Source organism: Cupressus sempervirens, chromosome 4, assembly GCF_028749045.1.
Source record: "Cupressus sempervirens isolate cs-2001-9-10 chromosome 4, ASM2874904v1, whole genome shotgun sequence".
Taxonomy (NCBI): domain Eukaryota; kingdom Viridiplantae; phylum Streptophyta; class Pinopsida; order Cupressales; family Cupressaceae; genus Cupressus; species Cupressus sempervirens.
Window position 1 is genome coordinate 42690422 of NC_143121.1, and position 11212 is coordinate 42701633.

The following is an 11212-nucleotide window of genomic DNA, read 5'->3' on the forward strand; positions in this document are numbered from 1 at the left end:
CTTAAGCATGCCTTTACTCCCTAAATGATAGTAATCATACCTTTAAAATGTATCCCTAACCTTAATACTAACCATAACCCTAATCCTTACCCTACCCCTAACCCTAACCCTATTCCTTACTTAACATGTAAACTTGACTGTCATACTAATGTCTTCTCTAAACACCAACCCTTACCATGATACAAACCTTAATCCTAATCCTTATCCTGTGGTTTATCCTAACCATCATACTTCTCCTATTTGTAAACCTTGCACCCTAACCCTAACAATTTATCCTTACCCTAATCCCAACCCACACCTTATTCTTGGTCATAACCCAAAACATCTTATTAATCCTAGCTCAAACTTTAATTGTAACCCTAACCTAAACAATATCTCTCGACCCTAACACTAACCTCTTAACCCTAGTCCTATTTATGCCCCTAAAGCTAATCATGATATTAATGTTAACTCAAAACTCTATAAGCTAATGTAAACCAAAACTCTAATGTCAATCGTAAATTTAATTTTAATTACTTGAAAAAAAAAACATAAGGACAAAAATCATTATTTTTAAAAGAAATCTATTTTTCTAAACATATTTTGAAATGAACATCATAAAATATGGTAAAAATATTTAATATTTAATAATATAATTTATTATAGATTAAGTATATATTTAACTATAAAAAACACAATTGCTACTAACTTATATATATATGCAATCGACAAATATCCTTGTCCAAGACACCTTGAAATATATCTCTTGACTTATTTTATATATAATATATAAAAACTAATATATGACTAGTAATATATACCTATTTCCATCACCAAAAAGGATCAATACAGCCATCAAATTGAAGACTTGAACTAGTAATATATGTCTATTTTCATTCACCAAAAAAACACAAAATGTAGGCGTTACAAGGAAAGTCGATAGTCCATGCAAAAGACCTTCCATTTTTTCCAAGGGCAAAGCAGGGTGATCCGTACGCTCTAATTATAATATAACTATCACTATTTGAAACGCATGCGTTTCAGATTCTCCCCACAAATACGAAACGCCAGGAGCTCGTTTCGTAGAGCCTGGAATGCATGTAGACCGTCCCCTTACGATATCTTTGTCGTCGACATTACTTTTACTTCAATGGGCGCACTCACGTCTTATCCGCGTAATGTTAACATTTATTTCACCGACATATAAATGCCACGCCCCAGCAAGCCGCGTCAGTTGTTTTTGAAATCCTATAAATTGGCCTTCGCTCAACACTCATTTTCCATGTAACTTTTTGAGCTATTTACGCAGCCGTCTCCATCTTGACAAGTATCTCAATTTCTTGACAATGGCGGATTCAAACGCAGCAGAGCATAGGGGTCGCGGTTTATTTGGCTTGTTTGGGAAGAACAAAGAGGAGGAGACACATCAGCAGCATGGTGCTGTCGTGGAGGGAGACGTGGCGGGTGTAGCTCCTCATGAGCAGGGACACGTAGGCGAAGGCGAGGAGAAGACAGAAGAAGGGGGACTCATGGGAAAGCTGCATCGCAGCAAGAGTTCTTCTTCAAGCTCTGTACGTTTATTTTGCCTATCAATGCTTTCGTTTCTAAGTTGAATAGATCAGATGGAATACCAATGTGCTTGGATTTGAATCGATTTTTTAACCCTTCTGAAGTGCTTGTATTACGCAATAGCTGAATTAATTATGGAGCCCCTGTTGTTCACGGTATCCATACCCTCAACTATCCTGTTATGGTCTCTCTCTTTTTGTTAGGGCGTAAGGTTTTGTGTTACTGAGCGGTGATCTTTTATTTGGCTTTTGGAAGTGCTATTAAAATTTGACCAACGGATCACAATCCCTTCATCTTTTTAGATTTGGTTGCATTTTGTTCCACCTTTTGCCTAACCAAATATTTCAATTTTTTGCATTCTATTGAAATTCATCCTACCTTACGTACTTTTATTGGTTAAATGATTACACGGATCGGTCTCTGATCTGTTGAAATGCTGTGTGTGTACAGTCCAGCGATGAGGAAGAAGATGAGAAAGGAGAGAAGAAGAAGGAGACAAAGAAGGGTGGATTGAAGGACAAGTTGAAGCTTCATGGAGACAAGAAAGAGGAAGAAGAAGACGGTCATGTGAAGGCTGAGGAAGAAGGGGGCGAGAAGCTCAAAGAGAAGCTCCCTGGAAACCACAAAGAGGGAGAAACAGAGCATTGAAAGAGCAAATGAATTTTATTTTTTGGGTTGTTTCATCTTATAACGAGTTGTTTGTAGACCATCTTCTGGTTTGAAGCATACTGTGGATTGTATGTATGCTGTGTTTTTCTATATATAATAAAGAGTGTGACGGTGTTGGCTCTGGTTTGTAATTGCAATGTTTCAATGAGGCCTCTGTTTCTAATGGAGACGCGTTTAAACAATTTTTCCATAAGAAATTTGGGCCAGCAGGGGCTAACCAACATAATTTGTTTATTTTAAAACGTGAAGTTAAAAAGTCTGATCATATCATGGTGCATTGATAGGTTTCAAAGGAACTCAACTTATTTATGGATAGATTACTCAATACGTGTGAATACTTTTGTATAAGTACACACATATAAGGAATTTAGCACTTAGATTCATAGGTCGAATAATAACTGAGGAATCTTACTGTCATAGATATCAGTAATATCTCTTTATCAAAAGGAAAAACTGGCTCTTACTATCATAGATACCAGTACTATAGCAAATCGTATATATACAGGTTTGGATTGTGGGCAGCAATTTTTTATATTTGTTATTAATTCAAAATTATTTCCAACTTATTTGACTACAGAGTCAATATTTGCGTTATTCAGGGAACCAAGGTTCCCGTTTTAAGTTTTAAAATTGTTTTATTTTTAATATATATTTTAAACAATCTTTAAGTTTAATTCCTCCAAAATTAATAGTCTTGGAACTTCTGTCATGAGTTTTTTTTTATGACTGATTGGTCATCATAAAACCTTTCACTTTATGTTTTATAAATTTTAATATTTAATCAAATATAAGTATAAATTAGTAATATTTACATAAATCTCATATCTCAAAGTTTATAAATATATATGTTTTATGAAATAATATAACATTCTACAAATAATTATCAATTATTATTGGCCGCTTTTTCTTGTAAGATTGTTAAAGATTAATAACAATTGAAATATTAGTATGCAAAATATAAGTTTAGAAATTTCTTAACTTATAATAGAAATGGTCGAAAATAGTACAATTTCTATGTAGAAAGAAAAGCGGGCCAATAATAGAAATGGTTGAAAATAGAGAGATGATGTAATTGTAGATGTATAAATCTAGTCGATTCAACTTCATCAGTTAAATAACTTCATCAATTCTATATAAAACATTGAGTAGTCCTTTCATCTTCATCATTTTCATAATGACAACTCTTAATTATAATAGCAAACAATGAATCTGCCAATTTAAGAACCTAGCAAACACTCAATGATAATCTAAACCCTCTCTCTTAATATAAAGAAAAGCAAAGTTGTTATAGGCAATGTGGTGTGGTGTGCTTGTAGCTAGGCCTCAAATTTTATAGCTGTATTGGTCATTTTTACATAGTGAAAATTTGTTCGATCGTATTGATTTAAATTTGTTATAGGGAATGTTGTTTATGTTTTGATAAATATTAATTGCCAATTCTATAATAATTGAGAATTATTATTAGTCCCACCTATTTATAGGCAGAGACTATAGTTTTCAATTCACTATTTGGTATTAATCTTCATTTTGATAGTTGTGCAGTGTGCAAGAAAAATCATTTATACTATGGTCCAGGTAAAATGTTTCATTAAATGAAATTTTTGAATTTAATTATGTTCTATTTGATTGGATGTGGCCATTATTCCAAGCAGTCTTTTTATTTTCTTATTAAAGAAATTCAACTGAAAATACCGCACCAAGAATGGTGGCATTTGGTAAAGGAAAAGGCAACAAACATGTCATTTTAGAAGTTTTGAGTGGCATTATGCTACATGCCTCATGACATATGTCATCGCACTATAAGTTGTTTCCACCTCCTCCACGTGTAACTTCCGTTTTTGGCAAAATTAGTTGTGGTAGAGATTAGAATTGCCCTAAAATGAGGTTGAGCGTTTTGTAATTTCTAGCTTCTGTATTTCTCCTTTTGATTATTTTCATTTATAAAATATATGACTATCTTGCTTCAATTTAAGAACTTATCTTACTAATTTGTTTATTTTAACAAGAAGATAGCTCCAAAAGATTTGGAAAAATATAGTTCACAATGTATGGAAGTGGACATAAATTATTTTCAATGTTTAAAGCTTTAGGTTGAGGGTTATTCTTATGCCTAGATTTTAATTTTAGGGTTTAGGGATTTTAGAGTTTACAGATTTGTTTGTTTTATTGGATTCATCTCATAAGCAAATTTCAAGTCTTTTGTTAGGCAAGAGCCTACAACACATCGATAATGTGCGAGCCTCTCATCGGAGAGGTCTTGGGTTCGAATCTACCCAAGATCAACACATAATAATAATTAATCTAACAATAATAATAAAATGAATAATAAATAATCTAGGCTCTGGTCGATTACCTATCCAAAAAAAATAAAAAAAATCAAGTCTTCTGTAGAAATAAAAAGATTATATTCTAAAATGATCCATAGCTTCTTGTTTCTTCAACTATATCATATTCATATTAATATAATAGAAAATTATTGATATTCATTTTTTACTTTTATATATACATACTAAACTATAAATTCAATCACTATACCTACATCAAAAGTTCAAAAAATTTCATAATCTATTTATTTATCATAAACTAAAATTTCAATATTATTTCTATTTGAAATAATAATAATAATAAATATTTTATATTTTTATTTTAAGTGAGTATTAATATAAAGAAATGCATGAAAATAAGTCTTCAACATTTATGTCAATAAAGATAAGTTCAATGCAGTTTAACAAATAACAAATATGAGACTATTTCTTTTTCATAATTTCCTAATATTTATTGTTTCTTTTTTAACAAAATCTATGAGTCTTGAATTCTCATCAAACCCTCTAATGTTTAACATGGGATACAAGAGAGTAAGTGCATTTGTAAATTTTCTGATGAATTTGAATAAAATCTTAAAAAAAAGCGGAAGAAATAATAGAGAGAATAATTGAATATTTTTAATATATTGGTTGTGAGCTAAAAAAGGACCATTGATCTCCTCTTATTATGTAAAGAAAAAAAATACTTATAATTTTAGAATCAACATTATAATTTAATGCATAAAGAAATCTTGATAAGATTATTAGATATAGGTGGATACTTATATTTCCCATTAGTGTTATTCATTTTACTATTCTTAAATTCTAAAACTATCACATTAATAAAAAATGAGCACAAGAAGTATACACAATGAATTTCTATTATTTACAAAAAAAAAAAAAAAAAAAACTTATGCAATTCTTATAATCTATGATTTTATTAATAACTTAATTATTTTCAATTTTGACAAGATTAATTTTGTTTAAAATCTAGTAAATATTTGACAATCATCACAATCATATTTATCCACTAGGCGAGACTCCAGCTCTACGGAGCTCTTGTTGTTTAAACTTATTAGTACTCAGATGCATCCAATTAAGTTGGATTTTACATTTGGATTCATTATTAATGCAGCAATTTAATGACTTTGCAATTGGATTTAGTAATTTTAAAAATATTTCTTTATAGTTTTAAATTAAAAAAATCTTAATTTTTTCTTTTACATATATAAAATTAAGAATACTATTATAGTCAATATTCTCAATATTCATAAATATTTTCTTACAACTTTAAATTTTTTTTTTAAATTTTTTCTTTGGTATATATAAATTTAAGAATAGTATTAAGTCAAGGGTATTAGCTTTCTTTCAAAAAATGAGTTTTAGGTAACAAAAGTTCTAATAATTATGAAAGACTAGCAATTGCAACTCATTACTTTTAAAATTATTTGATTTTTTATATTAGATGTACATGTAGCCTTCTATTTGCCAAAATTAAATATTATATTATATTTAAGTATTGAAATATAAATAATTTGATGAGTTGATATATTGAAACAAAACATAAACTTTAGTTATTCAATTTAAGAAGAAGATTAAGAATACACATAAATGTTACTTTTAATTAAAATGGTAAACTACATATTTCCTATGTAAAAATAAATATATAAACTTTTTTTTTAAAACATTTACAATTCTATATGGACATGGTTAGAGGTGGGAGGGGGGGAGATGGAAAAAAAGGAAGGGAGAGAGATGAGGTAAAGAAAGAAATAGGATATCTAGGGCCCAAAATAGATGGAGACATAGATGAAAAGAGGAAGAGTAGAGTGGAGGGAGGGAAGGATGGAGATAGAGAGATGGGTAATAATCAGAGGGGAAACGCTAGAGAGAGTGAGACAAGGGTGGAATGAGGGTGAGACATGAAGGAGACATCAAATGATATGATCAAAGATAAAAGAGACATAAGAGAAAGATAGCATGTGGTAATAATAGGGGCGGACATAATAGATAGAGAGTGACAGAAAGGGGAGAGGGTATGATATTTGAGGTACACATGGAGAGAAAATGCTCTAGATAAAGAAACATGAGGGAGGGGACATATGAAGAGAGTGAGATAGATATAGAGAATAAATGGGGGGAAGATATTATGAGAGGAGGGGGGAAGAATGTGTGTGTGTGTGTGTGTGTGTGTGTGTGTGTGTGTGTGTGTGTGTGTGTGAGTGTGAGAGAGAGAGAGAGAGAGAGAGAGAGAGAGAGAGAGAGAGAGAGAGAGAGAGAGAGAGAGAGAGAGAGAGAGAGAGGTGTTTGGGAGAGTAAGAGACATGAGGTAAATATATCTATGGTATATAGGTGAAAGAAATGGTTAGAGGTGGAGGGAGATAGAAAAAAGATAGAAGGGACAATGGGGAGAGATGATGTAAATAAAGAAAGAAGATAATAAGGGCCTAAAATATATGGAGATGATGATGGGGGAGAGAGAGAGAGAGAGAGAGAGAGAGAGAGAGAGAGAGAGAGAGAGAGAGAGAGATGTATTTATGTGTTTAGGAGAGTAAGAGACATGAGGTAAATATATCTACGGTAAATAGGTGAAAGAAATGGTTAGAGGTGGAGGGAGATGGAAAAAAGGTAGAAGGGATAGTGGGGAGAGATTATCTAAATGAAGAAAGAAGTTAATAAGGGCTTGAAATATATGGAGATGATGATGGGGAGAGAGAGAGAGAGAGAGAGAGAGAGAGAGAGAGAGAGAGAGAGAGAGAGAGAGATGTATTTATGTGTTAAGGAGAGTAAGAGACATGAGGTAAAGATATCTAGAAGCTAAATAGGTGAAAACAATAGTTAGAGGTGGAGGGAAATGTGAAAAATGTATGAGGAATAGTGGGGAGAGATGATGTAAATGAAGAAAGAGGACAATTAGAGCCTAAAATATATGGAGGCAATGATGGGGGAGAGAGAGAGAGAGAGAGAGAGAGAGAGAGAGAGAGAGAGAGAGAGAGAGAGAGAGAGAGAGAGAGAGAGAGAGTACATAGGGAGATATGTATGCTTTTAGGAGATTAAGAGTTGTGAGGTAAATATATCTATGGAAAATAGGTAAAAGAAATGGTTTGAGGTGGAGGGAGATGGAAAAAGGGTAGAAGGGACAGTGGGGAGAGATGATGTAAATACAGAAAGATGGCAATTAGGGCCTAAAATATATGGAGACGATGATGGGGACATAAAGAGGAGAGAGACAGAGAGAGAGAGAGGGGGGGGGTTGGGGTTAGGAGCTAGTTAGAAAAGGAGGTTATTATTTAGTGATAGAATGAGAAGGTTAGGGGAGGGAGAGAGAGAGAGAGAGAGGAGAGAGAGAGAGAGAGAGAGAGAGAGAGAGAGAGAGAGAGAGAGAGGGAGAGAGTAGGGCATAGGAAGAGGCAAATGAGATAGGATGGAGAGAGTGAGATAAAGATGGAGAGACAAATAGTGAGGAATAGGAAGAGGGAGAGAGAGGGGGGGGTTATTGAGAGAGTAGTTTAGGGATTACTTGGGGAGAGACAAAGGTTAAGGGTAAATCGTTAGAGAGAGAGAGAGAGAGAGAGAGAGAGAGAGAGAGAGAGAGAGAGAGAGAGAGAGAGAGAGAGAGAGAGGGGGGTTAGGAGTTAATATGAGAATGAGACAAGTTAGGAGTCAGTAAGAGAGATATTTTTGGAGCGAGTGTGTGTGTGTGTGTGTGTGTGTGTGTGTATGTGTGTGTGTGTGTGTGAGAGAGAGAGAGAGAGAGAGAGAGAGAGAGAGATTTTATGGGTTAATGAGAGAGCGGGGGTAGGGGTTACTTAGAGAGTGCAATGTCCCCACTTTAGCAATTAAATTAATTTTTTATAAAGTCATTAAATAAATTAAAAATTAAAAGGTGACTTTACATTTAATTAATTTAATTAATTATTGTATTACAAGGGAGAAGCTTCTAGAGTGTGTATTAATTATTGGAAAGGCCGAAGCCTCTAGTAATTTAATTTTCTAGAAGCAATTAATTATCCTATTGCCAAGGAGGAGTTTATAGAGAAGGCATTAATTATTGGAAGGGGGAAGCCTCTAGTAAATGCAATTGATTAATGTTTTAGTTCCTTCTAGAAGGGGAAGGAAAAGGATAAATAGGGCTAAGAGTCTCATTATTTAGCATCGAATGATTGTGAATTGCATTTGATAAGAGCTTGGATGTGTGAGTCACATATCTTTCTTAGAATTGGAGGGCATTCATTCTCTATTGTAACATTCTAGACATCATTCCCTTGGGGTTTGGCCTTTGGAATACATTGCTATGTATTGATTTTATCATTTTGAGAACTATTATTATTTCAATAGTTGTTTTAGTTCTTGGGCATTTCCAGGGTGCCCATTATAGTGGTATCAGAGCTATAAGTCTTGCCATCATATGAGATCTTTAGCATCTATGTTTGAGCATGTGACAAGGGCTTTATAATTTCTGCAATACTAGAGCAAGACAAAGTAGGAGTTCTGACTTGCAAAACAAATAGGGTAGTTCATCTGTGCAAAGGGACATACAATCCAGTCATACAAATACAAAGGATATATTCTTTGAACAAGACAATAGTATGGGTAACCAAGATGATAAGAATACTGGTCCAAATCAAGACAAAGTAAAGTTGAGGTTATTGGATAAATTTCAGGAGCAGAATAGGCGAATGGATATGATGTTCCAACTTATGGCTAGAAAAATGGGCATCAATATTAATGATTTGTATGTTGCTCCAATGCAGGATGTAGTTGATTCCTTAGGTGGGATTGAGACATGTATAGAGCCAATTGGCTATGATGTTGGTGATGTGGGTGTTTCAACAAAGTCAGTAGATGTTGGTTTACAATCCGGTGTTATGACATGTATGCAAAGTTAGAAGTCTACATATGAGGCCTTTTTTGGGGCTAGCATTGCAACAATAGTGGGATTAGGAGAATGCGAAGAAGTTGTCATATCAACATCCACTTCTATGTCAGTTGAACCAAACCAAGTGCTAAAATAATAATAGTTCTCAAAATGATAAAATCAATACATAGCAATGTATTCCAAAGGCCAAACCCCAAGGGAATGATGTCTAGAATGTTACAAGAGACGATGAATGTCCTCTAATGCCAAGAAAGATATGTGACTCACACATCCAAGCTATTATCAAATGCAATTCACAATTATCCGATCTACAACAATGACTCTCCCAGCTCTATTTATACTTTTCTTACACCCTTCTAGAAGGAAATCAAATATTAAGTAATTGCGAGTACTAGAAGCTTCCCCCTTCAAATAATTAATGCATTCTCTAGAAACTCCTCCCTTGCAATACAATAATTAATTGTGCTTCTAGAAAATTAAATTATTAGAGGCTTCCCCCTTTCCAATAATTAATACACTCTCTAGAAGCTTCTCCCTAGCAATAAAATAATTAATTAAATTAATTAAATATAAAGTCACCTTTTAATTTTTAATTTATTTAATGACTTCATAAGAAATTAATTTAACTAGTAAAGTGGGGACATTACAGTTTGCCCTCTTTGAAATTGCTTGTTCTCAAGCAATCCAGCAACACAAAGAACTCCAACCTCCACCTAGATCCCAATTGAAGTAGTATGTGACATCCCTATGGACATTAAACCAATTGTAAACCAACGCCATCAAGATCAACCACATGTCCTATGACCTAGCACCCAAAACTTGTGTTGATGATGTAGAAGTCAGAATATTTCCTTTGTATTTGTATGACTAGATTGTGTGTCCCTCTGCACAGATGTATTGATTTTTTCATTTTGAGAACTATTTTATTTCAGCAGTTAGTTTAGTTCTTGGGCATTTCCAAGGTGCCCATTACATGTAAACACACACACACACACACACACACACACACACACACACACACACAGAGAGAGAGAGAGAGAGATAGCTTAATGGTAATAAGTTAGAGAGAGAGAGAGAGAGAGGTTGGGAGTTAGTGAGAGAATACTAGAGGTTAGGAATTTGTAAGAGAGATATCTTATCATTTATTTAGTGAGTTAGTGAGTATTTGTGTGTTTTTGTGTGTTTGAGAGAGAGAGAGAGAATTAAAAATATGTTACCATTTGTGTTTTCCTATTGGTTCTATATTTGGGAAACAATGACTACCTATTTGAGACCATACTTAATTCAATTGATGGAAAATAAAAAAATTATTTCATAATATTAGTTTGTCTATATCATTTTGTAGATCTCTTCAATAGCTTTCTAATGCATTTTGAATGGAGTAAATCATACTCTGCATGTGAAAGTTATGGTCTCTAGAGTAGAACCCATTTTTACTTCTTCAAAATCCAATCGAGATTTGAAGAAGTAAATTTTTACTCTTTCAAAACTTGATCAAGTTTTAAAACCTAACCAGGTTTTGAATTTACTTTTTGATTTGCATAAATCGATTAGGTTATTTGAATCCTAGAAACCCGATCGGGTTATGGCTTGGTAAATGCATAGGGAAATGACCCACAAGCTTGGCAGGCTATTTTCCCTCCATTTTTTTTCCTTTAGACATTTTTTCATCTTTTGAGATGAGTTCTCATCTTTCCCTTCATCAATTTACTAATGGTAAAGTGGGTATCTCTAAAATTGTGACCATAATCTTACATGTCCTCTTAGCGTTCTAACAATATAATTTTTTCTATTTTTGGACAACATTATCATT

At 33.2% G+C, this 11212-nt stretch overlaps 1 protein-coding gene across 1 annotated transcript; it reads left to right on the plus strand.

The window, feature by feature from the left end:
• Positions 1-1325: 1325 nt before the first annotated feature.
• On the plus strand, positions 1326-2196 carry LOC149559846 (uncharacterized). Its single transcript, XM_089827489.1, has 2 exons — positions 1326-1550; positions 1999-2196. Exons 1-2 carry the CDS (start codon positions 1326-1328, stop codon positions 2194-2196), a joined length of 423 nt encoding a protein of 140 aa, XP_089683615.1.
• Positions 2197-11212: the final 9016 nt, after the last annotated feature.

Bases quoted from the DNA above. Each gene is read 5' to 3' on its own strand.
- LOC149559846 (XM_089827489.1), top strand. From the start codon at position 1,326: ATGGCGGATTCAAACGCAGCAGAGCATAGGGGTCGCGGTTTATTTGGC. The intron at 1,551-1,998 runs GTACGTTTATTT...GTGTGTGTACAG, and splicing joins AGAGTTCTTCTTCAAGCTCT to TCCAGCGATGAGGAAGAAGA.